Source organism: Emydura macquarii, unplaced genomic scaffold (assembly GCF_026122565.2).
Source record: "Emydura macquarii macquarii isolate MOO-44397 ecotype Brisbane River unplaced genomic scaffold, CSIRO-AGI_Emac_v2 contig_554, whole genome shotgun sequence".
In the NCBI taxonomy this organism is placed as follows: Eukaryota; Metazoa; Chordata; order Testudines; family Chelidae; genus Emydura; species Emydura macquarii.
The window spans coordinates 14035614-14063320 of NW_027130691.1; the positions used below are offsets into that span (position 1 = coordinate 14035614).

At 41.4% G+C, this 27707-nt stretch overlaps 1 protein-coding gene across 1 annotated transcript; it reads right to left on the bottom strand.

Moving 5' to 3' along the window:
- On the bottom strand, window positions 1–27707 carry LOC137147604 (uncharacterized). Its single transcript, XM_067539939.1, has 7 exons — window positions 27672–27707; window positions 22387–23387; window positions 7704–7755; window positions 7504–7606; window positions 4961–5124; window positions 1344–1589; window positions 1–651 (listed from the first exon to the last, which is right to left on the bottom strand). Exons 1-7 carry the CDS (start codon window positions 27705–27707, stop codon window positions 1–3), a joined length of 2253 nt encoding a protein of 750 aa, XP_067396040.1.

Below are 27707 nucleotides of genomic sequence, written 5' to 3' on the forward strand. Positions count from 1 at the left end.
CTATAAGTCTTCACATGATCTCTGTATTAAATGGGGAGACTTTTCCCAAATGGGGAGATCTGATGTGAAATTGGGAGGCCTGGCAGAGCTGTCTCCCTGAACATTCAAGCCCACTGGTGGTTTATCTGGCACAGAAGCCTTCACCGAAGTATATACAGCATTTTGCTCAAACAGTCTCTCTCTACACTGACTAAGGTGCTCTGCTAGGACCAGAGGCTGCTGGTCATCCCCTTCTTCAGAAATAATAAAAACTGGTTTGGATTTGTCCATTTCTGCTGAGAGTTCCTTGGTTTTCGAACAGTTGATTAAGTTGCTGTTGAAGGCAGTAGGGTCTTCTGGAGGGTTTTTTGGGCCCTGGTTTTGGCTGTCAAGTGGAGAGGTCATCCCCAAGTATCTTGAGGGATCCGAGGGCCTCACCTGTTTGCAGTCAGGGGAGCTGGTTAAAAACCCAAAGTACGGGTTCCCAAACCTGAATTTCTTCAAGCTACAGGAGCTTAGTTTCTGCTGCCTTTGCACAGACTGAGTTAGCGGGTATGATGCGGTGCTGGTGGACGAGTCAGAATAAACCATATCTGAGATTCCGTCTATCTCAGCAGCTGAAATTACTTTTCTGGTTGCTACACTCTGGTTTCTTGTGGATGTAGAAAGGCCCTACCAAAATAATAATAGGTTAATAAACATTGAAAAGCAGCAGTCTAGAAAACCTTTAACCCTAGGGAATCAAGAGTTGAAATTCCATGGTGCACTTGTCCTAACCAAGAGGCTATATGCTTCCTTCTCTTCCCAAAAAGCAGTACCTTGTGCATGAGAAGATACAGAAGCATCATGTTAACTCTGTAACAAGCAGTCTTGGTCTGACATCTGCAGAGTTAATGAGAGAGACAGCTAGTCATCCTGGGTCCATGGATTCCTTGCAATACAATACTAACACATCAAGAAACTAACCAGAAAAAATTATGCAGATTGACTCAAGATGATCCATTCTGAAGAAGTAATTTGTAAGTTTAAGGGAAAATAATCCTTTATCCAGATGCCTAGCTGTGGGATTTGCAGCTTCACAGTGCTACATGATCAATCCCCAGATGAACTGTTTTATGGTGTTGTGAATTAACAGTCTCCATCTCTCTCATGTGTGGGCACACATGCATACAGGGCCTTGGACCTTTTCAGCTGACTTCCTCAACTCATTCACAAGGGGAAGGCAGAGGAGGGGGAAGAGGAGTTGACATCAAAAAACCAGGTGGGTGTTTGAGCAATATAAAGTGCCCCTTTGGAAGTTGCCTTTAATGTTGTTAGGAACACAATGCCTGAATCCCACACCTTCCCCTCTTGTGGATACTTACACTGCTGTCCACTAGCTTAGTGAAGGGGCTATTACTGGTCCAGCTATACCATTTTTTCTGTAACTGAGGTAATGGAGCCAGTAAGTCGTGAAAAGTCCGGGCACTCCATGTCTGTTGTCTTGGATCATGGTTCTCTGCCTGCACGTCCCCTTTATCCACAGTGCCTGCTCCTGCAGCTACGTGGTCAGAAGCCAGCCAGTCGGACACCGAAGCTGGACTTGTGACACTTCTCTTTAGGTTTTTGTCCTGAAAAATCAAGAAATCTTTCAACATCTTTCAGTCAAAGGTCTCAAAAGGTCTTTACATATGAAGGCCCCAATGGCACTCAGAAACACTGAGCTGTCTGTGAAAATGGCTCTGGTTCTTTAAATACATCTTTTCTTGGGACAAGATAGGCTTGTGGGGCAGTTTGTAAAGCACCTGCTTAAAGTATGCCAGAACAGAAAGCATTAAATCCATCATGTTCACCATTGCCTTGTGTCTGCCCTTCCCCCCAAAGTTTTACCTTCATTAGCCAGTTTCAAAATATCCCCCACTCAGCTAGAAAACCCTTACATGCCAGAGAGACTCCCACAGTCCTCTCAAGCAAACACAGTAGGACTTGTTTACATGTCCCCAAACAGCCACCTTCTCAGAATCCTTATTAGAACTTTTAAGGACTGATTATATCTATAACAATTAATTTGAGGATTTAAATCCGATCCAGTGTTGAGACTAATTTGATTTTCAAGCTTAATGTGGTAGTTGCATTGCTTTATTTTCAGTTTAATATTAGTAATATCAGCTTAGCTTTGGCATTGTGTTTTATTGATTTCATTTTTAAGAGTTTATATATGAAAAAAAGATACAGAGTTGGATTTCTTTCCATAAACAATGTGGGTTCAGAACCTTTGAATACCTGGTGGATATCAAACAGTCAACCTAAAGGCCTGACCAGCTCCCCTCAATCAGTCTTTGATTCTCACAGATCTCTTGGTCTAAAATCATGAACCTCAACTGTCTGAGCTAAAAATCCTAGGGCTGTTAGTCAAGGCTTTAGCAGACTCAGAAACTTCTGTAATCTAGTCATTAGAGGGGAACAGATACACAGTGTAAGATCTACAGTTTATACACAGAATTAAACATAAGATCAAGAGAGTACAATGCATGAGAAGGGGAAAGAGGGTGGAGTGAAGGTAAAAAACATGGGGCTAAAAGGGGTAATATATAAATATATATGTAAATAAAGCAATCACATGGTTTCCATTTTCTTTAGAAGTTGTCTACATGCCCCTATATTTTCCCCTAGAAAACATTCCTCTACCCATCTCCCATCTGAGACACTGGAGAGAGGGTTGTTTGTTCCCCCAGCACATTGCCTGGATGTACCCTTGACTTCCAACAGTGGATTAATTTCTGTGGTTTGTGTTTAAATCCAAACTATTATTACCCTCCTCCCCAGCAAAACTCAGGCTCGCACTCAGTGGGAGGCATGGGAGCTGTTGGCCAACGGCTATTTCTCAGTAAAAGGATTTAGATAATCTGTGTGCAAAGCCTCTTATGGTTTGCTTTGTCTAGACAAGCATTTTGGGTGAGGTGAGTCTGGAAGCCTTGTCTACTGTAAAGGCTCAAGATTTCACACCTCCATAAACATTAGAGTAATGTCAGAGTTAGAGCCAAGAAAGTAGCTGCATGCAAGAGAATAACAACATGCAACATTTGTGTAGGCTTTCTTACAGAAGCTAGCACATATAAACCTTATTGTACAGAGGAGAGAGAGAGAGCGAGAGACAGAGCAGAAGCCACCTTCTAAGCATGGAATATCCAGAGCAATATAAATGAGGATTAGACAGTACATTTTCCAGCCCCAACAATATGCACCAGCATTTCAATCATGAGTGCAAACCTGAGTAGCTGCACTTCTAATTCCTAGAATGAGAGGGCAACTCAGCTTGTTTGAATGCAGCTATTTAGATATGGGCGTGCAAGCCATTTTGTAGGCATCATTTGCTCTCAAAACAGGGAGGATGGGCCTCAACCATGCTGAAAATCTAGCATTTAGAAGGATTTCCTTAGCCTCTTCTTACCCAGGTTTACCACCATAATCAGGCAACAAGTATGGATTCATAAACCCCTAATCCAGATTCTTTAGCTACCTGGCTAAGACACTCTGGGAATCCCAGTTTAGTAGTAGTAACACCAAATCGCTCCTCCTTAACCTTTTCTCCAAGATCAAGTGTATGTAGTATCACTTTCACATTTTATATATTTTCTAGCAGCTGGGGATGGGGATGCAGAGGAAATAATGGCCTGATTTTGGAAGGTGAGCAGCTCCCTGATTTCTATGCTCAGCTTTTATTTTTTGAAGGAGGAGGAAAGAGAATATAGATTTTCCATCCATCCACAACAAACTGAGGTTTCATCTCATCTCCAGCACCTAGAGCTCTCACCAATAGAGTCATACTTGGGGGAGGAAGCACAAATCTTGCCAATTTCCACTCCAGCTTCCTATCCACCTTTGTGAAATTATGACAGAGATTATGATTCAGGTGGAAAGGAGGTGTTAGATAATGTAAAAACTGTAAAGCTAAGCACAACTTTTTTTGAAAAATTGACTTCTGTCTATGTAAACCATTTTTTCTCTTTTACACCATAAGTGTATTAAGATTAAATGCCACTAGAGAATGGTAGATTAGAGCAGTGTTTCTCAACAACCAGTCTGTGGACTGGCGCTGGTCCCTGAGATCTCCCTGACACCATTTAGAATGGCAGCAAGCTGGTGCCTGGTATCAAAAAGGTTGAGAAACATTGGATTAGAGAATTAAAACATTTTTACTTGGGTCTTAGATAATAAATCCCTGTCCATCATATAGAAGGCTAGTTTAAAAACACAACAGTGGCCCATATGCATTTAAGTTTTCACTCTTCTATAGGCTGGCTGTTTTTCGCTAATGGACATAATTCTAAAGAGGTCCATGTACATTACTAAGACTAGGAAAATCCTAATCAATACTGTTCCCTAGTTGACTACACTGGCTTCCAATCAAGGCCAGGGATGCAGATAGCCAATCCTTTGTACCCCACAATAAAGTCAACTGAGGGACTGGTGTGTACCTGCACTATTCCATGCTTCTACACTTAGATAGCAAATGTTGACCCCATAACGGTTTCAAACATACGTTAATCACCATCTTGGGTGCTCGAGAGAAACCAAAGTAAAAGGATTTCTGAACCATATGCGTTTCTAAAGAAACATCAGTAAGAGCTGCAAGGGAGTAAGCTAAAATAAAAAAAGAACCCCCAAACTAGAGAAGCCGCTATACATTATTTAAATTTTTAAAATAAAATAAAATAAAATAAACATTTGTGAAGAGCCCTGGCACATAAAACACCCATTTATTGGCAAACATTTATTAAGCTTCACAACCTAGGCGCTACGATAATACAAATAACAAAACAACAACCGCTCTGCAAGGTAGGTAAATAATATTACTGACAAATTGAGGAACTGTGTGGTTATATGACTTGTCCACAGCAAATTAGTGACAGAGCTAAGAATGGCACCTGGGAGTTTTGACTCTCAGTTTCTTCCTCCAACCACTAGAAATCTTATCCTCTATACTCCCACATATGTCTACCTGTATTCTGTATGTGGTAAAACTCAAGCCGCTGGCATCAGGGCCGGCTGAAATAATAAATACTTCATCGCTCCCAGTTTCAGTGGTCACTGCAGACATAGAAGGGGGCATGTCTGGGTCAGTATGCCGAGAAGAGTGTCCTGTGCTGCCTTCAGAGGAAGTGACTAAGGGAAGGAAAGACAGAAAGATTTCTTAAGTGACAGTGTCCTTTTATTTAGGCTGGGCAAATAGCCCACCTTCCTCTTCCCTTTCTAACCCAGGACAAAAAAATGAGTCCTTGGCTGCCACACAGATCTGAAAAAATTCAGTCATTGAACCACTTGCCTTGTCCTAATCAGTTGAAATTTGGCTAGGAAACCAGAAGGATTTAAAACCAAAGCCCATTTTTAAATAGAGATGGGCCGAACCAAAGTTGTAAATCCAGCCACACCTGGGAAAAGTTCAGCTCTGGAGCTAAACTTTGCAGGCTGGCTCAACCCATCTCATTTTTATATGCATATAAACATCTAAGAGTGGCAAGTAGGATATTATGTGGAGATAAGAGGCCTGCCTCTCCTGGCCTCCATTCCCTAATCACCTGTGCTCCCCCACCTCAAATAAACCCTAAACTTTGAAGAACCTCCCAAGTTGTGTTCATGTTATAACCTCATTGATCAGGGTCAAAGCGCTCTGGGGACTCAGACTGACAGAGTTGTCTGGCCACAGACACCTTGCTCGACGAAGGGAGATTGGAAAATGTCAGTAGTTAGCAAGATTGTCAGCACAGAGTTGGATTTTTTGAGCTGGGCTCTCACAAGAACTTCTGTGACACAGAAGCCCATTGGTGCCAGCTGGGAAAGGGTTCACTGGTTTGTAACAGCAACTCTTAACAGGCCTGATAAACTCAATATACCTAGCACACTGCTGTCATAGTATTTATCCCATAAAAATACCATGGGAGCTCTTAAATGAAAGCCAGGTTCATGCTGATCATTAATATTGTTGTGAAATGTATGTACAGATGCAATTTATAAAGTTATGTTTCTAAAGTCTGAAGGTAGGGCTGGCAAACAGGTTTCTGCCAGTCTGTCTCAGTTCAGATGTAAATTGAGCATCGTAAGCCAACACAAAGGAAGCCTCATGTACAGATGAAGTCAACAGGGAGGTAGACATGGGAGACTGAACCACAGGGGGTTGTCCTGTCTCTGGGGGGCAGACCATGACCTTCAGGGATCTACGCAGAAGGCAAGGAGGCACCCCTTTATCCTGCATCTGAGCAAGTAAATGGCTAGCGTGTTTACATTCATGAAAAAAGGATCTCAGCTAGGCTTGGTTAAAATACTGCAAAAGACATTTGGGGTAAGAAACGTCCTTGGGGAGAAACATTGATGGACATCTACACTAACATTAGATCCAGTGTCTCTGTGTTGCCTTTTACTAGCCAGGAAGGACATGGGTTACAACCTATGAGTTGTAGTCAAAGCATCCCAGCACCTATTGCTATCACTTGCTGGGGTTCTGTAAATCAGTGGTTCTCAACCAGGGGTACACGTGCCCCTGGGGATACTCAGAGGGCTTCCAGGGGGTACTCAACTCATCTAGATCAGTGTTTCTCAACCTAGGGGTTGCAGTGTCTGGGGGGCGGGTGTCTTGGGAGTGATTTAGGGGGGTTGCAAGTGTGGAGCTGGCATTAGGGGAATGGCAAGCAGGGCAATTGCCCAGGGCCCCACACCACAAGGGGATCCCACAAAGCTAAGTTACATGCTTCAGCCTTGCTCCCGGGGGCTCAGGCTTCAGACAAGACTCACAAGTGAAAAATAGGCTCAAGTATCACACTGAAATGTACGTACAATATTTATATTCTAATTGATTCATAATTATATGATTAAAAACAAGAAAGTCAGCAATTTTTCAGGAATAGGGTGCTGTGACACTTTTGTATTTTTATGTCTGATTTTGTAAGCAAGTAGTTTTTAAGTGAGGTGAAAGTTGGGGTATGCAAGACAAATCAGATGCCTGAAATAGGTACAGTTGTCTGGAAAGGTGAGAAACACTCTGTAGATGGCTGCTCTGGATCAGAGCAATTTTATCCACAAAGTTAATATGAAAAAATCCTTGGACCTGTGACTGCTCCAGCAAATCTGAGTGTTCCAAACTCAGTGCTTAGACAGCCACGCTCTCCAGGTGACACAAATAGGAGGGGGTGTATGGACAAAAACACAACTCTTGACGATTTCACAGGTGCTTTTAAGCCAGCAACATGACAGGATGAACCAAGGCCATCTTTGCCCTTCTAAGCGAGCATCTGCATTGTGCCACTGAACATGACAGCTTCTGTTGGCAGAGTTCAGAAACAACACTTGCGAGTATTCCTTGCCAGGGAGTTACTCTACCAGTAAGGGGGAGGGAAAGAAGGGGTAATTCCACACCAAAAACATTTTAATGTGTGACAGCTCGCACTGCGTCTCCACATGCACAGCTGAAGAGGAAGATTCAGGGGGAGAGCCTGACTTGACTTAATGGGCAAGGGGCTATGCATTGAAAGAACATAATCTCCTGCTTACCCGCTTGGTCCCGGCTGACAGTGTGATTGTTGTTTTCATTCTCTCGAGTTGGCAGCACAAGTTGGAACTCATTGATATCAATGGCGGAGTTCTGGATCCCATTCTACAACTCAGAACATGCCCCAGTAAACCTCTACAAATAGACAGCGTAACAGCCAATGTGCAAGAGAAACAAAATCACCAAAACAATTAGCACTAACCTCCTGGTCACTGTGTGCACTGGGAGGGTTCCTTTTGCGGCACATTTTCTGTCTGAGGAAAAGACAGCAACAAGTCCATGAATTAGTTAGACTCCATAGGAGAAAAGTTCTCATCCATGTTCATTTTAATAGGACAAAACATAACAGAACAACTATGCACTTGCATGTCTATTCTTGCAAGATTTCATGACACTTTATGGCTCTCGTATCAATGTCTGTGTGCTAGGGAGCAATTGTTATGCCCATGTTAACAGGGCGTCAGCTAAGGCAGAAGAGGTTAAGTTACTTTCTAAAGATTGTACAAGGGGGTCTGCAGAAAAACCAGGAGTCGATGCCAGATAACCTATGTCTCACCACCTATACTCCCCAGAAGGGTAGAACTTGGATTTCTCTAAGTAGAGCACACTGCAAAATATGTAGACCCTCCCTTGGTCTCAGGCCATGACATAGTTCATTGGCTTCACCATACCTGACATTTTATTATAGAGAACAAAGCTTTCTGGGATATTCTCAGTGAGCCAAGAAGCAGCAAATGTTATCTATTTTTATGAAAATTATATTAAGGAAAACAACAGCAGCTCATTCCCTGATAAGAGAACTTGTCAAAGACGGAAGGAAAACAAAAGCAAATGCCCTAACAAGATCTTACCCAGGATTTCTTCTTCTAAAACTAACATTATAGAAGAGCCAGCATCACTAACGTTGTGGTGAAAATAGAACTTGAAGATGACTCTGAAAGAATCAAAACACCCACAAAAAAACCCCAGGTACTAACAGAAATCAAAATGCTTTAAACAAAGATAATTATTTAAGTATAGAACAACACTGCACTTGGCACTTTACAGACATGTAAGAACATTAAGGTCCTGCCCTGAAGGCTTACACTCGAGAAACAAACATACAGCATTTCCCCCCACCACATACAGTTTAAAGATTTTCAGTCATTCTTTAGCTAATGCTTCCTTTTGGGAATGCTGTGGTAGGACAAGGGTTTACAGGCAATTTGGAAGAGATTAGATAAGGTCTTAGTGCAAGAAAGGATTGCAGACCTGGTCAGTAAAACAGTTCCAGGCACGTGTAAACTACATGAAAGGAGGACATGAAGGAGTATTTCAAAGCACAGCTTAAGTTAGTGCTCAAGGGACAAGTGAAAAATAGAAGAACAAGGTTGTGAGATCAGAACCATCTCAGGCCTACGGGGCTACTTCAGGCCTCCTTCCTGACGCTATCTGCTTTGTTCAAGTCTCTGCTTGTGTGTTCACTATTGGGATCATTCCCACAGAGACTAAGGGGGAAGCAGTGTGTGGCCATAAAGTTTGTAGCCAAGGGATGCAATCCAGAAGAGCCACCCTCCACACCACACACACACACACAAAATACCACTTATGACACTCTACCTCAGAGTAGCACCCTGGAACCTCCATATTCACCACTGTCATATAGTTATGAGATGTTTTGTACAAAGTATGCCTTGTGAAGTATCATTTTAAAAGTCTTGATCTGTTGAACATTAATATCCTGTTGGATTGTATGTGCTATCATTATATATGCGGTTATGAAGTATTGCTGTATAGGTTACTGAAATATGTTGTGCGGCTAGAAACACCCACAACCAGCCTTTCAGATACACCAGTGGAGTAGCCAGACAGCAGCTAATGGCTTATCAACACCCATCAAAGAAAGAATCCACTATCCCAGATACAGTATGCAGTGGAGACGTCGCAGAGAAAGCATCTATGCAATGGAGACTGCTTGAGCCATGGGGACTGACTGACCCCTCCCCCACATCACAGCATAGATCTTTCCAGCAATCTGGAAGGAACTATAAAAGAAGGGAAGTGACATCATCACTTAGCCTCTCTTTCCCTCCACCCCATCGCAGCACCTGGAAGAAAGTCTGGCAGACAAAGCCTTTGAACTGGAGAAGGGAGTTCCCAGGCTGTGTACTGAGGCACAGAAACTTGCCTGTACCATCTGTCCGGGTGAGACATTGCTTGATTCAAATACTGTTTAGTTTGTAGAACTTAGACTGCGTATTTATTTTTATTTCGCAAGTAACTGACTCTGATCTCCACACTTGTTACTTATAATCACTTAAAATCTATCTTTTTGTAGTTAATAAATCTGTTTTTATATTTTACCTAAAACAGAGTGTTCTGGTTGAAGTGCTTGGGAAATCTCAATGCAGCTTACAAAAACTGGTGTGTGTCCACTCCACGGTGAGGGAATGGCGAACTTAATAAACTTCTTAATAAAATGGCTTCTGACGAGTGCAAGGCAGTACAGTTCTGGGGTACAAGGCTGGGGAGCTGGGGGAAATTGGCTGGAGTCTCCCTATTGAGTGGCTAGGAGATCATTCATGTAACAAAGTCAGGTGTGTCCCTGCCTGTGGATGTCTGTTTAAGTGCAGTGCCAGTCAGAGGTTTGTAGCTTAACATCAGTATCACATGCCATGTATCTTACTTGGGCTTCTCCGATGAATTCATGGGAGGTGGGAGATATTTTTTTCTTAATCCAGCAACTTTAAAAAGTCATACAAGATTTAAAAAAAAAAAAAGCTCAGAGTGATATGGCTGTCCATTGTCACGCAGCATCACATTTGACTGTATAGTATGATTTGTGAGGAGCAAGATCAAAGAGAGCTCACACAGAAATATGCAGGTTCCCACTGAAGACTTGGCATGAAGCTTGGTTCTTTTTGCAATCAATTTTTCATGGCTGTCTTCTTCAGAGTGTTTGATAGTTGCTTTCTATTCAGCTCTGTCCCTGGCTATGTCTTCAAAGTTATTAATATTCATACTGCATGAGGTGAAATTCTGCTTAAGGGTGTGTGAAGTGTTTTCATTGACAACCCCTTCTGTGCTTTCAGAGTTTCAGTTCATCACAGAAAACTTTTCTGAGACCCTATCATAGCCCATTCTGATAATATGACCTGTCTATCTAAGCTAATCTTTGATGATCGTTGCCTCGATGCTGGTTGTTTTTGCTCTTTCAAGGATGTTATTTTTGAGGTTTTTGTCTCGCCAGTGGACCTTCAGAATAGAGCAGAAACAGTACATGTGAAAATGTTTCAGGTTGTATAGTGTGTGTGTGGTAATCTGTCCATATTTCACACCCATTTTAAATAGACTGCTGTCACCACTGCATTTTATATCATCAGTTTTGTTGACTAACTGATGGTGTGCGTATCCTATGGAAAATAGTCTTCAAAGGCCTGTTTGCCTTTCGTGTTTATTTGACATTTCTTGATTCAGGGAACTATCACTTGAGATGGTATTGCCAAGGTTTATAAACTGGCTGACAATCTTTAGTTCTATCCCATAGATGATGTTTGGCTCAGTAGTAATTGTTGATGGAGCTGTTTCAAAGAGGACTTCAGTTTTTTCCAGGCTCATGATATGCCTAAACTATTTAGTTGCCTCTGAGAATCTGCCAAGGATAAGCTATAGGTCACTTTCACTACGACTAAGTAGAGCACAGTCATCCTCAGAAAGGACTTCACATAGGAGTTCCTCAAAAACTTTTGTCTTTGTAGTAAGCCTTCAGAGACTAAAGAGTTTTCCATCAGTTCAGTACGTTATGTAGATGCCCTTTTGAAGTTTGTCCTTTGTATAATTCAGAACAGCTTCAAAGAAGAGACCAAAAAGGGACAGTGCCAGTACACAGCCTTGTTTTGCCTCATTAGATATTGGAAATGACACCATCTGAGATTACTTGACAAGTCATGTCTTCATGGAATTGACATATGATATTAATGAATTTGATGGGGCAGTCAAACTTCTCTAAAATTTTCCAGAGGCCATTTCTGCTCACAGTGTCAAACGCTTTTTTAGATCAATGAAGACAGCATTCAGATCCATGTTTTGTTCAGTCCATTTTTTTATTAATCTGTCTCACAATGAAAATCAGGCTTGTGTTGCTCTGATCTTCTCTAAATCCACATTGGGTCTCTGGTAGAAACTTGTCAAAATAGTATTGGAGTAGATGATTGAGCAAAATATGAGCCATTATTTTACCATCTACTGATAGCTGGGAGTTACTCTGATAGTTACCATTGTCAGATTTGTTGGTTTTATTTTGATTTATTTTATTTATGATTGCATCTTTGAAATCCTGTGGAATTTCCTTGGTCTCCCCAGTTATCTGTATTGATTTCATATAAATAGTTGACAGTTTGGGGGCCTGCAAGTTTAAAGACTTCAGCTGGTATTCTATCTTTGCCTTGTGCATTACCTGACTTTGTCTGATAGCTTTTTGCACTTCCTCAACAGTAGGTGGTTGTGCAATTTCTTAATGTGGGGGTGATGGGTCAGTTCCTTTAGCATCTGTAGTTTGATAGTAGAGGGATGGCTGAGTAGCTCAGTAAAGTGCTACACCCTTGTTTCAGAGAGATACCTCTTTTGTCCTTGATTAAAGCAGATCCATTTGAACTCTTTAGTGGAGCTGGTCCCAATTTTGATGGGCCATAAATGGCCTTCAGGGAATCATAAAATCATTTTTGTGTTGTTAATATCAAAGTAACAGTGTTTATTCTGCTTTCTTTTCCCATCATTTATCCTATAGGACACAAAGTCCTTGAGCCATCTCCTGCAAATACTTGAATTTATCTTCCTTTGATGTTGATTCTTTGTCATTTGGCCAAGACATGAATCCAGCATTCTTTTCCCTGAGGATCTTTTTGATTTCATTGTCATTGTCATCAAACCAGGAATACAACCCAGGTCTCCTGAGTCCCAGTCCAGTGCTCTATCCACTAAGCAGCATAGCCTCCCTTAGTAGTACAAAGTGTTTGTCTTATGTGGCCCAATGTATCTGGGGGTGAGGAAAGCCAGAGAAGAACTGATTATGGCACAATACATGACTCTCCCAGACCTCTTGTTTTCAACAAATAGACAATTCTTTTGCCTTAGAGATTCAAACAACTAATATAGGATCCTTTTCTGTAGCCAAGTTCCTGCCCACTTTCCTCTGATGGCACCACAGCAAAATGCAGGTGGAAAGAGTAAATGATTCAACAGACTTTATACAGTGATGATTATTATAAAGTCAACATTTGTGAATAGCTATCACAGCACAGTATTCAAAATACCACAGTTATTTCCTCTTCCAAGTATAGAGGAATGACTGCAGAATCTAGCAGGTAACTAAGAAAATGAGGGCTACTTTGCTTCCCAAGACTTAAAGTACTTATGTATCATGGGCAAAATACTAACTAGGGCTGGCTGAAATGTTTCAGTGGAAACTTTTTCTTTAAAAAGTGGAAAATTGGGGTTTTTGACTAAACTAAATTTTTTGGGAAGGGGGAAATTACTTTCCGCAGTAGAGTGTGACTGTTCAATCAATCAACAAATAAGCACCTCAAAAAGTCATCTTTTGGCCAAAAGCCAAGAAATTCCAGAAGAAAACTGAAAATTTTCTATTCAGAAATGCTGCCCTGGTTCCTTATGCCCCCATTTTTCTTTTTGGGCCTGGTTACCCAGGGAGATTACAACTCCCATGATGCACTGCAGTAGCTCAGCATCACAGGAGATTTAGTCTGGCCAGGTGGCCCCATCCATAGAGGAGAATGGGTGCCTCATGACCCTCGACTTCAGCTCAGGTGAGGCACCATAATGACATGTCTGAATCAAAGTTTTTGGGTCTTAGCTGAAAAATTGAGGATGGGGTGTGTTGTGTTTTTTTCTGAAAAATTGAAATGTATTGTAGAAACTTTTGCCAAAGACAACTTTTTTCCAGCTCAGTGAGATGTTGCTGAAGTAGCAACAGCTCAATTTAAATGGAAAGAACCAATGTGTAGAACTATGGGCTAAACTGAGCTGGAGGGCACTGACACATGCAGTCCAGGAGGGAGGGGCTTCTCGGATTCCATACTCAGCACAAAGCTGCAGCAATTGGCAGATAACCCTTCTGTTTTTAGCACACTCTTGGTGGTCAGTCAGATTCCCCAGGAAAGTGTTATAGCAGTAAGAATTGCCACCTGGCAACCAGCAGGTCTGTCCCGCTTTATATTCTGCCCAGTCACTATTATTTCGGTCTTGTGTTGGATGAAACATTGCTACATCATTTCTGCCCACCAAGTGGAAACTACATGGAGGGTATTAACCTTTAAATCAATTTGTATAGGGGGAAATACGAGGCTTCCTTTCACGTAAATTGAGGAGTTGTAATAAGAATAAGCTCCTTGGCAGGGTGCGCAGATGTAAAATGTCCCTTCCTCATGAGTTGCAACCAGCGAGCATAAATCTGATTTGACTGGGCATGATTACAATTAAATAAGGTGAACATGTCTCTTGTTCTTGGGGGCTTGGGAAAGAAAATAAAAACCCCTACTACTCAAGCCAGGTCTCATGGCCAAAAGTAATTAGAATTATTGGCCATCTAACAACCGATGCTTTCATTCCCTCCCCAAACACCAAACAAAAGCAACAGTGTGGCAGAAACTTGGAGTGTCCCCAGACAGCTTCACTCTGGCTGAATGGAATAAACCTGGGCAGGCATTGCTTGATGACTCCATTTATTAGATGGTGCTGGGTGCCAAGCCTGTCCTGTGCCATTTCTACCACTGACGAGACAGAATCTGCTACTTCTAGCTGCGCAACAGTGGCAGCTTAAAAAAAAAAACCCAAAATAAAAAAGGGTGGAGAAAGCATATCACAGCTAAGCTCCAACTTGCTCAGATACCAGAAGAGCAGCGGGAGTGGAGAGAAAAGGAGGTGGCAAGTTTAGAAAACATTCTGATCTGAAGGTTATTATTAGTGTCTTCTGTCGAGGTTTCCTCTGCAACAGCACATTCCAATCAGAGCAAGTGTAATTCCTCAGAGAGCTGGTCCCATTTCTGAATGTACTGCAATCTTAGAGAATCTTCATTCCTCCTAGAATACCCTTTTGCCTATACACTAAAGGGATGTTCTGAGGGGAGAGTATCTGCCATAATAGGCTCCATTGCACATTGCTGTCATTTCAGCAAGCACCCCTTTTTGTCCTTATTTTGAACTTCTGTATGCTCTATGTAATGCTGTGGCCAGCTTCATTATAGAAGATAGGCCTGAACTGAAACCCCAGATCAAATCTTTACAGCCCATATCTGTATTTCATAGTGGGCACTTCTCCCTGTAATGAGCCCAGCCAGGACTCTGAATTTCTATCTTCTAGTACAGTCTGGGTATTCTTCTTTCTTATTCTCCCATCCTAAGTCTGGAATCAGTCCCTCTCTCATAGATTTAACTAGTTAATGTTTTCTGCAAGGAGGACAAGAGGAAGCTAATGCATCTCTGAATTCAAATTGTTATTTAGGCCACACAGAATTAGAAGAGAGTTTAGTGGTCTCATTCTGAGGCAATTTTTTAATGGAGATCACACAATTTTACTCCTATTCTACATAAGTCAACATAGTTGAGTAGCACTGGCAAGCTCTTATCAAAAGAGGCTCCAGACAAATATCCTGGAAGTGCATAGACAGAACAGCAAGAAAGAAAACAAACACAGCATCTGCCAGTACTAAATAAACTGACTTACTCAGTCAGCACAGTGGGCCCCCTCACTTTCACAAGCACCACATTTCACTCATGCACACAAGTTTGACAAGAAATCAACATATGCCCAAAATAACCTATCCTTGGAAAGACAGGGAGGGTTACGCATGAATACATGCAAGCAGGATAGGAAACGGCCTTTAAAAAAACACAACACACTACAAATATGCAGTCTAACTAAAAGAAGGTAATTTTCTCTGAAACCACAGCAATACAAAGATCCAGGAGTCAAGCTACCAGGGACAATCATTTCCTTCAACTCTAACCCAGTGACCATGGTGAGATACACTCACAATAACTGGTTTTTCAAGATTTATAGAGAGATCAGCATGAGAGAGTATTAGAATCTGACCCAATATGAGCAGGATTAGGCCCTAACTGCTACTATAGCAGAGGAAGCATTTTAAAAACATTGGCAAGAGCTTAAAAATAAAAAATATTTTGAATCTGGAAGATATTTTCCATCAGATTGAACCATTTTAGAGCAGGCAAAACTTTGTAGTGTGAATTATGTATTTATCAGGGTCCTTCAAGAAGGACAATGGTTAGATATAACTATGCGTGTCTAACTCGGAGTTTTGCAAGGTTTAGTTTATGAAGCAATACAAAATAACAGCTGGATTCTGAAGTCAGGAACTTCCATGTACACCAATGAAGATTATGTTTAAACCTAACCACCTTGTCTGTATCCCTTTAAATGCGGTTATAGAATATACTTAGTGTAGCATGGGGCACAGGTCACTTGCTGGTGGGGTCTCTGTACCTTGAAGTCTTTAAATCATTATTAGAGGACGTCAATAGCTCAGTCTTAGGTTAGGGGTCTATTACAGGAGTGGGTGGATGATGTTCTGTGGCCTGCGTTGTGCAGAAGGTCAGACTAGATGATCATAATGGTCCTGTCTGAGTCTTATAGTCTGAGTATCTATTCAGCCTATCCAGGGATTCAGCTTCCAACAGGACCACAAGAAAAATAAGTTACCAAAATATTATTGACCACACACACATGCTAAAAGAACATTAAAATGTTGCAAAGTCAAGCACTCAAAAGTTAGGAAATGCCAGAATTAAGGAAGCCTATGCAACCTTAATTTGGACCCCTTGTACATAGGCATAATGATACAATTTTCAATTATATGATGACATAACTGTTTTTAATCACATGATCACACCACGTGGGGAGGAGGATGTGGCTCTGTCACAGGGAGGACACTGGCTGCTGGTTATTTCTGGCAGCGGGAAGTGCTCCACCCCTACTCCCAACTCACCCACCTGGGAGAACCGTTATGCTGCCCTGGCAATGAATGACGAGGAATCACCCCCAACGGTGGAGGAGGAGAAGTCATGTACCCCCAAGGCTGGGAGGATCACAGCTACCACTCCCAGGCGGAAACGTAGGGTATTGGCAGTTGGTGACTCTCTTCTGAGTGGGACGGAGGCACCCATCTGTCGCCCTGACATGGCATCCCAGGAGTCTGCTGCCTGCCAGGAGCCCATATCCGAGACGTTACGGAAGGATTTTCAAGGATCATCCGTCCCTCTGACTACTGCCCCATGCTACTCATCCATGTGGGCACAAATGATACTGTGAGGTATGACCCTCAACAGATCAGAAGTGACTTCAGGGGTCTGGGAGTGAGGGTGAAGGAGTTGGGAGTGCAGGTGGTGTTCTCTTCAATCCTTCCAGTGAAGGGTAGGGACCCAGGCAAAGACAGTGCATCCCAGAGGTAAATGCCTGGCTGCAAGGATGGTGTCGCCAGGAGGGCTTCAGCCTCCTTGACCATGGGATGCTGTTCCAGAAAGAAGGACTGCTAAGCAGAGATGGGGTCCACCTATTGAGGAAGGGGAAGAGCATATTGGGATACAGACTGGCTAACCTAGTGAGGAGGGCTTTAAACTAGGTTCAAAGGGGGCAGGTGACCAAAGTCCACAGGTAAGTCAAAAAGACCTGGGAGAAGGGCTGGAATTTGGGGGAAGCATGGGCTGTTATAGCAGGGTTAGGGAAGAGAGAGGACAAAACTGGGCTGGTAAATTAAATCAGTATCTTAGATGTCTGTATACAAATGTGAAAAGTATGGGGAATAAGCAGGAAGAACTTGAGGTGCTAGTAAATAAACACAACTATGACATAGCTGGCACCACAGAGACTTGGTGGGATAATACGCATGACTGGAATATTGTTTTGAAGGGTACAGCTTGCTCAGGAGGGACAGGCAGGGAAAAAGGAGTGGGTGTTGCCTTATATATTAAAAATGTATACACTTGTACTGAGGTTAAGATGGAAGTAGGAGACAAACTTGTTGAAAGTCTGTGGGTAATGATAAAAAGGGTAAAAAACAAGGGTGATGCGAGGGTGATGTCATGGTAGGGGTCTAATACAGACCACCTAACCAGGAAGAAGAGGTGGATGAGGCTTTTTTAAAACCACTAACAAAATCATCCAAAACAGAGGACTTGCTGGTGATGGGGGACTTCAACTACTCAGATATCTGTTGGGAAAATAACACAGCAGGGCACAGACTATCCAACAAGTTCTTGGAATGTACTGGAGACAATTTTTTATTTCAGAAGGTGGAGAAAGCTACTAGGGGAGAGGCTATCCTGGATTTGATTTTGACAAACAGGGAGGAACTGGTTGAGAGTTTGAAAGTGGAAGGCAGCTTGGGCGAAAGCGATCACGAAATGATAGAGTTCATGATTCTAAGGAATGGTAGGAGGAAGAACAGCAAAATAAAGACAATGGATTTCAAGAAGGCAGACTTTAGCAAACTCAGGGAGTTGGTAAGTAAGATCCAATGGGAAGCAGTCTAAGAGAAAAAACAATTGAAGACAGTTGGCAGTTTTTCAAAGAGACATTATTAAGGGCACAAGAGCAAACTATCCCATTGTGTAAGAAAGATAGGAAGTATGGCAAGAGCACCCTGGCTTAACCAGGAAATCTTAAATGATTTAAAGTCAAAAAAGAGTCCTACAAAAAGTGGAAACTAGGTCAAATTACAAAGGATGAATATAAACAAATAACACAAGTATGCAGGGACAAAATTAGAAAGGCCAAGGCACAAAACAAGATTAAACTAGCTAGAGACATAAAGGGTAACAAGAAAACATTCTACAAATACATTAAAAGCAAGAGGAAGACCAAGGACAGAGTAGGCCCATTACTCAGAGGGGGGAAAATGTGGAAATTGCAGGGTTGCTAAATGACTTCTTTGTTTCGGTTTTCACCAAGAAGATTGGTGGCAATTGGACGTCTAGCATAATGAATGCCAGTGAAAATGAGGCAGGATCAGAAGCTAAAATAGGGAAAGAACAAGTTAAAAATTACTTAGACAAGTTAGATGTCTTGAAGTCACCAGAGCCTGATGAAATGCATCCTAGAATACTTAAGGAGCTGACTGAGGAGATATCTGAGCCATTAGCAATTATCTTTGTAAAGTCTTGGAATACAGGAGAGATTCCAGAAGACTGGAAAAGGGCAAATATAGTGCCCATCTACAAAAAGGGAAATAAGAACAACCCAGGGAATTAGAGACTGTCAACTTAACTTCAGTACCAGAAAAGATAATGGAGCAAATAATTAAGCAATCCATTTGCAAACATCTAGAAGATAATAAGGTAATAAGTAACAGTCAACATGGATTTGTCAAGAACAAATCATGCCAAACCAACCTGATAGCTTTCTTTGACAGGGTAACAAGCCTTGTGGATGGGGGGAGGCAGTAGATGTGGCATATCTTGACTTTAGTAAGGCTTTTGATAATGTCCCGCATGACCTTCTCTTAAACAAACTAGGGAAATACAACCTAGATGGAGCTACTATAAGATGGGTGCAAAACTGGTTGGAAAACTGTTCCCAGAGAGTAGTTTTCAATGGTTCATAGTCATGATGGAAGGACATAATGAGTGATATTTTGCAGGGATCAGTTCTGGGTCTGGTTCTGTTCAATATTTTTATCAATGATTTAGATAATGGCATAGAGAGTACACTTATTAAGTTTGCGGATGATACCAAGATGGGAGGGGTTTTAAGTGCTTTGGAGGATAAGATTATAATTCAGAATGATCTGGACAAACTGGAGAATTAGTCTGAGGTAAATAGGATGAAATTCAATAAGGACAAATGCAAAGTACTCCACTTAGGAAGGAACAATCAGTTGCACATGTACAAAATGGGAAAAGACTGCCTAAGAAGGAGTACTGCGGAAAGCTATCTGAGGGTCATAGTGGACCACAAGTTAAATATGAGTCAACAGTGTAATGCTGTTGCAAAAAAAGCAAACAAGATTCTGGGATGTATTAGCAGGAGTGTTTGTAAGTAAGACACGAGTAGTAATTCTTCCGCTGTACTCCGCGCTGATTGGGCTTCAACTGGAGCATTGTGTCTAGTTCTGGCCACCACATTTCAGGAAAGATGTGGACAAATTGGAGACAGTCCAGAGAAGAGCAACAAAAATGATTAAAGACCTAGAAAACATGACCTATGAGGCAAGACTGAAAGAACTGGGAGTTTAGTCTGGAAGAGAAGACTGAGAGAGGACATGATAACAGCTTTCAAATACATAAAAGGTTGTTACAAGGAGGAGGGAGAAAAATTGTTCTTAACCTCCGAGGACAAGACAAAAAGCTTAAACTGCAGTAAGGGAGGTTTAGATTGGAAATTAGGAAAAACTTCCTAACTGTCAGGGTGGTTAATCACTGGAATAAATTGCCCAAAGAGGTTGTGAAATCTCCATCATTGGAGATTTTTAAGAGCAGGTTAGACGAACACCTGTCACTGATGGTCTAAATATTACTTAGTCCTGCCATGAGAGCAGGGGACTGGACTAGATGACCTCTTGAGGTCCCTTCCAGCCCTATGATTCTATGATTCTATAACTGTTTTATACACAGATTGCTGTCTTATGCAGTGCTTAGGATGGACTTGCTCTGAGGATAATTCAGGGATGTTCAGAAAAGGAAGTTGTCTGTAGGACCTCGTCTGCATTTGTTGCAGAAATTGGAAGGTGGATCATGAATCAGGGAGGGGATTGCAAGGGAAGAAAAAAAAAGGTCTCTTGGTTAAGACAGTTGAATGCTGCCCTAGAAAACTGGATTCTGTTGCCGCAAAGGATCTGTACATGGAGTAGTTTGTTGAAAGCTTTTCTATCATAATCAAAATGTTGGCAAAAACAGCAAGATTTCAGCTAAGTTTGATTGGTGGAAAAAAATCAAATAGAAATTTTGTTTCATGTTCAGTTTGTTAAAAAAAATTGATGTTTTCGAACAAAGATTTTGTGGAAAAGCAGAAATAAGATTGGATTTTTCAACTTTAATATGCAGTGAAAGAAGAAACATTCTCCTACAGGGCATGAAACAACATTAGACTCACTCCAGGAAGAGCTTGCTTCTTGTTATAGGGCAACACTAGTATCCCTCTCTTCTGATGGGGGAAGGACAAGTAAATGGTTTGAAAGACCCATAGTGAGACATACAGTAGAATCTCTATTTTACTAATTAATTGGGGATTGAGTTAATAAAAATCTTAGTTCATAAAACAACATCTCAAAATTACAGTAGGCCCAGAGCATAAGTTGCAGTATGCTGCCCTTCATTGCTTTTTTTTTAATCCTCCAAACCCTGTAAAGCAATTATCAATGCACTGACGATGTCAGAATGTGAAGGAATGTCAACTTGTTCTTCAGCAATATTACTTTTGTTGTGGATTCCCCCCCCCCCCACTCTTAATTGGGGAAAAATGGTTTATATAAGTGATCATTTATAAAATTGGTGTTTGTAAAGTTGAGATTCTATTATAGTTTCTTATACCTGTTACACTCCTCATTGTCCCATCCAGACAGCGATCAGGCCAGTAGGACTCTCAAATTTACTGAGGTTCATTCTAACTTTGGAGCCCCTTCAGATGGTCACCATTTCTAAACACTCGGTTTTTCAGGGTGCAACATTAATCGAAGCAAAGGAAAGAGATAATAGAGCAGGGAAAGAAAAAACATCCACTGGTGTCCTGGGTATGCTTTAGTTCTCAGACAGCTCTAGAACTTTAAACTATTGGTTAGAGCAGGGAATTGGGAGCTAGAAAACCTGAATTTATCCCAGTGTGGCTACTGACTCACATGGGCAAGTCGTTTAGGACCAGACTGTGACTACTCATCTTTGAGTAGTTGCTTATGTTACAAGTAGTCTCTTTGGCACCAATGGACTTACTCATGGTGTCAGGGCTTATTCAAAATGACTGAGTGTCACAATCTGCTCTTAATCTCTGTTCCCCAATTTCCCCTATCTGTAAAATGGATATATTGAGACCAACTTACCTCACAAGACGTGTTAATTAAATGTTTGCATAGCATTTTGATACTCTTGGATGAAAGGTGATAGAAAAGGGAAAAACTATTATTTAATGTAAATAACAGCATCTTAATTCCAAGAATTAACTTTGTCATGATTCACCCCTCTGTAAAGCATTCGTGATGGTTATAACTAAGATACAGAAACACTAAGCAAGAAGCTTATGAATAATAAGCATGCTGAGGGAACTTAGATTGCTTGCTCGTGAGGGAAGGGGCTGGCATTTTGTTGTGTGTCTGTATAGGTGCCTAGCACAATGGAGTCCTGGTCCATGATTGGGGCTCAAAAGGCAATACAAATAAATACTCAAGAAAGCCTCCATTCCCATGGCTTTTCTTTGAGAAAAAGAGAATGTGAAGAAGGAACAAGTAAACAAAACTAAAGGTGAAAATGGCAGTTGGTATTGGGCTCATATGACAAAGTATCAGAAGAATCAAGCAGGAAGTTTATGTTAAATTTTCTGATTCCAGTCTTCTCCCTGCCCGGTGTTGATAAAGTCAGATGCTAACTGCTCAGATATCAAAACTGACACTGCAGAACAACTGCTAAAAGAATCCAAAGGCAAGACCATCACTTTTTTGAGACACACTGTACTACCAAATAATAATAGTAAATTATATGTAATATTAACAAATACATCAGACTCTAATTTAGCCAGGTTTTATTCTGGCAGACAATTTATCTATCTAGGTTTGGTTCTGAATTAAATAAAATTTAAAAAGCTCACTGGGCTTTTCACCATGGTATCAGTTATACTCCAGATTTCATGGAAGGGTCACTTTGAGAAGATTAGATCACTAAAAATATCTTACCTACAAGTTATGCAGAGGGTAGACAGAAGAACAAGTGCAAAGAAGACAATTCCAGTTATTATTGCCAGCATCATTGTGTTTTCCTTTCTATCCTGCCTCACCACATCCTTGACGTTAGGTTCTGTGTTGTTCCTGTATTCGAAGAGCATTGCAAAGCCCCTCCCATGATCTGTGGTAGTGATCAGCTCCATAATAACCTCCACCATCTCCAGAGATGAACTGAAGACCATGGTCTTGTTTAAAGGCAAGTTTGTCCCACAGAAGCGAGAGGAAAATGTAATGAGGTCGGAAACATACAAGACATCATGGGGACACACATCCACTGAAGACTGCTGGGTGGTAGAGCTCTCCCTTGGTAAGACTGTTGTGGAAAGAGTCTGACTCTCTCCAATGACCTCATCTCTCCCTCTAGCAGTGAGGTGGGCAAGCAGGACTTTCCCTTTCAAATCTCTCTTCATCTCTAGGCCACTGATATTTTGCTGTGGCATAGTGGTATTGCCAGCCACAATGAATGGCAGTCTGTTTGGCTGAGCCTTAGCTATTTCTTTGGGTTCTTCCATCTGTCTGAACTGTTTTTCTTCAGATGTTTGTTTGTATTCTTCTTTTTTGGAGGTAGTTACTGGGAATCCATCATAGCGGCCAGCAAAACCCTTTGATTGAGCTCTTGAGCTGCTGTATTTCTGGGTTGCCTTTGACATCCCAGTCAGAAGAGAGGATTTTGTAGTAGCAAGAGTGCTGAGAATGTCAGAATTTTCTTCAGTAGGAAACATGTCCTTATTCTTTCTTTTAGAAGAAGAAGAAAAGCCATCCCAAGGGTCAGGAGTTTCACTTGAGCTCTCAAATACATCGAAGTCAAGAATTTCCAGGATAAGATGGGTTTGAACAGGAATGAAAAACTGCCAAACACAATGTGTCCCTGGGTAGTAGTTACTTGGAAAACCTGGTGATAAAATAAGACCTCGTTCCATGGATTCCAATACTGCACCACAAGAATAATATACCTAAGGGAAAAAGACAGACAAAAAGAAAGTAAATTAAAAATCACCTTTTTTTAAAGGGATGTATGTTAGTGCTGTAAACTAAGGAGGTAGTACTCATAGATCTAGGCCTATCTATCTTAAAAGTACCTATCATTTAAAAAAAGAAAACTTATTAAAGCTTTTAAAAAGAAAACCTTCTACATTCACCATTTGGAGCATTAATATTTAACACACATGACCACTTTTTGTAAGTGTATGTTGAATGACCAGTCTCCCTTTCTTTACGTGACACAAGTCTCAGATGGCAAAAGGTTTCAGGTCATCAGTGCTTGCGACTGAGAGAAGGTGAAGAGATTTCTCTCTTACAGAACTTTCATACAAGATTCCTCCATAGAGATGGGGAAAGTAAATCTCAGCTGTGCCTGGGGCAATATTCTTGAAAGGAAGAAAGTCCATAAATAATTAGGTCACCAGCCCTTGTCTAGGAGCCATGTGTTCACCAGTGTTAGTTGGAGAAAAAGGAAATTTTTTTATTTAAAATGATTAGTCATCTTGGTCTAGTATCTGTTTAAACACAAAAGGAGCTTGGCAAAGCAACAGACAAATCTTGCAGAGTCTGTATATAACCATGAGGTCAAAACATTCCAGATTTTTATTCCTTCCCCCTCCCATGGTTCATTGAAATTAAAAAAAGAATTGCTTTGAAACTCAAAGAATTATTAAATGTCCTCAAACAGCAGCCAGTTTTGTTCTCCTTACAGATTTCCAGCACATGAATAAGTGATTTTCTGCAGGTGCTTTCCATTGTTTTCTCAGAGGGGAGTGGAGGTGGAGAGGGATTAAAGAGATAGCGACTGTTTTATGCTGGAACTAAGATGCTCCGTGGCCAGATTTGAATATCAGTCAAAATCTGTTATTATCCTAGATCTAATGAAATAAGAACAGGCCATTTTGGTGTTTTAGGAGCATGAGTTAAGTTAAAGCATCAAGCCCCAAGTAAATTAGTTTAACTATAGAAACTAAACTTCATATCTCCATGTTATCAGGAGACTATACGTGTACACTGCAAATTGCAAAATTAGGCTAAAACAGTCACCTCAATGGTGTGATCATTTATTTATTATAGCTTGAAAGTCTGGATTCAAAACTTTACCCCGGAGGAAGGACAACAAAAGATAGGCTATTTGGGATAGATCTTTAAAAAAAAAAAAAAAAAAAAAAAAAAAAAAAAGGGGGTGGGGGGTTGGAAGAAGAGACAGGACTGATGAATTTATAATCCACAACTAAATTATTGAAAAACCATTCGGTGAATTTAAGTCATCTGTTACAGAGGCTGAATATCATCTATTAAGATGTTTACCATATTTACCAATTTATAGTCATGGACTTTTGATGCATTTTATTTCTAATCTTTCCAAATTATAGGATTTTTAAAAAATGGTAAAATATGTCCATATCGATCAGATAAATCATGGGGAAGGCTGATCTTTTGCATCTCATAAGAAGATTTTAGCAGATGGTCAGAGCTTGCGTAGGGGCTCTCTCATCAATATTTTGAGTTCCCATGAAGAATCTTATACAGAAGAAGTGCTGTAGCAATAAAAAGCCTTCCAAAGATACCTTAACACAATGAGAATAGAAAGGTCACCATTGGGAGTGCCACCAGCACATGGAACTAATGACCTGCTCAAACAGATGAAGGTTCCCAGGGGTGAGGTGAGGAGAAGGGAAGGCATCAGGGGTCAGTGAATGATTTGATGGTTTCTAGGCTCCAGTTACTGGAGATCCTGTAAATAGAGAGAGAAAGTGAAAGGAGGCCAGGAAAAAGGAGGATGGGAATATATCCCATACTATAGTAGAGGTGTACAGCATCACTGGACACAATCATAGAGAAGGCTACCAGTGTGTCATGGGTTGTTCACTGCTTGTAAGTGCTCCTGTTCTGGCTAGGGTTCTCATGGTTTTTAAATCTCCATTGAATGCCCAATTCCCAGGTCACTGGGGTCAAGTATTACCCAGCTTACCTTCTGAACTCAGACAGCTACCCCACACAGGTGATGAAAGTGTAAATGGGGGCTGGAGAGGTCAATTAACCTACCTGAGTGCACCTGGAGGGTGTGCCAGGCCTAATTGATGATGAAATCCAGCTGGGGAAGGGCTGGGTGGTGCTATAAGCAGAGGAAGTTTAGAGTAGAAGGGGGCTGCAGGGAGAAACTCTACAGCCACTTCCCTAATAGTAGCAAGTGAAGAGCCCTGTAGGGAACAAAGAAGACTCTTGCTGGGTGAGGAGAAAGACTTCCTACCATGCCTTTTTTAAGGCTAGGGAGGTGGCAGCAAGTAGTCTGGAAACCCTGATGACCTTTCCTGGAGTCCCTGCACTGGAACTCAGTATAGAGGGCAGGCCTCAGCTCCCCTACCTGCCACTCAGAGATGGTGGTGTGACACCTCTGACATAAGAGGGTAAAGACTTTTGAGATCCCTCAAGGAGTGTACGGACCACTGGACCTATAACTGAGGGCAGCAGACCAGATGGAGAGGTCTGTTGGACTTTCTGTTCCCCTGGAAGCGGTGGTACTGATCATGTCCTGGGCAAAGGGCCGAGTCATGAGACAAGAGATGTGGCACTGCAGGACCGGAACAGCTGTTGGTAGAGGTTGCCAGGCAAGGAGCACCTACTATGCCACACCCAGCTGTGAGGGGCAATTGAGGGGTGAGTCCAGTCTTCTACAAATGGTACTATCAAAATTAAAAAAGGAGTCATGTTCCATGTTTCTTGGGTAGAAGTATGGTGGTTGCAATGGTATCTTAGGACACTGCCAAGATGATGTATTTCACTTTATAGAGACCCCTTGGAAGCAGAAATCTCTTCCCTTACTTAAGAAAAAAAAAATCTACCTTTTTCCAGGAAAAAAATCAGTGACTCAGCTACATGGGTGTTTTCTCCACGTAACTTGATTGAGTTACACCAGTCCTGGAACAGAAGTGGTCACAAATGACAACCAGTCAATCTCTTTCAGAAATCTGTCTGAATATCAGTGCCAGATTCCCAGGGTGCACCTCTGCCACAAGAATGGCTTCTACTTAAAGGGACTTAGGAAGAGAACAAACTCAGCAGTTTTTCCACAGCTCCCCCACAAAGTCACTGAATCACAAACAGTCAATGTTTTTTCAAAGACTGAATTATTAGCTCATGCTAATAAATACCTTGTAAAACTATGTGCAGCAGTGCCACCTAGTGACTCCCACCAGAACAATGCTTAATTAATTCCTCAGGAATGGAGGGAAATGGAGTAGTTTAGCTGGATGCTAAAACATACCTAGTATGAGAGTTCACCATAAGGCTCCCTCAGACACACATCTTGTATGTCATACTTTTAGGGGGTGCCACAAGTAACAGAATGGGACTAACTAGTTACCACCACTGCTTTCCAGTTGAACAAGAGCCGCAAATGTCATCTAGTTACACTTGCATCACACAAGCAAAAACACTATTGTCTGTCAACGAAGCATATTATAGTAGATTCCCCTTAAGATCAATTTGTACAACACCCAAGAGTTTTGATGGCTCTAGTAAAATAAATCACTAGAGAGAGATGCATGTATCAGACATGTACAGATGCAAAATCTCCATCTTGTCAAGAATTCTGCTAGGCATTTTTCATGCTGAAGCCAGGTCACTCCAATTATTAGTATTAGCTCTAACTGGCACACCCCAATCTGTAACTTTATTTTTTACCTGCACTTAACACTGGTGTGAAACTTTTTCCTACCTTTTGAATTTTATTTATTTATTCTATCCCCAAACCAAGTCACTTCCAATCCAGTGCCTAAAACCAAAATTGCCCCAGTGATCAGGGAGACTAACTGGTAAAAATCCCATGAGCAGTGGGAAATGGCTTATGGAAAGTAAGGTTTGACTCGGTTAAATGATCACTAGAAGAAATAAATTATTATAAACAAAACTCTACCGTGATTTCTATAACTTTACCACTCCTAGGCCAAATCCTGCCATTCTTCTTCAGGGAGAGGCCCAGAATGAGCAGTTGAGATGACATCAATGTATTTGTGTATAGTAACTAGGGTTCTGACAGACCTGTGGAGAAGCCCTTTCTGGGCCACTATACTGCAACAGACAGTATGAACATATTTTCATGAATTCAGAATGATCACAAAACAGACAAGTGTCAGAGTAAAACGAAGGACCAAGTGGCTTGTGCCTGGTCAGTCATCCCTATCGCACGAAGACAATGTGTATTTCATAGTCTTGCTGTAGCTGATAGTTGGTTTAAGGTTATTAACGCCTACATTTCCAGGCGGCGCCTGTGACTTTCGCTGAACCAT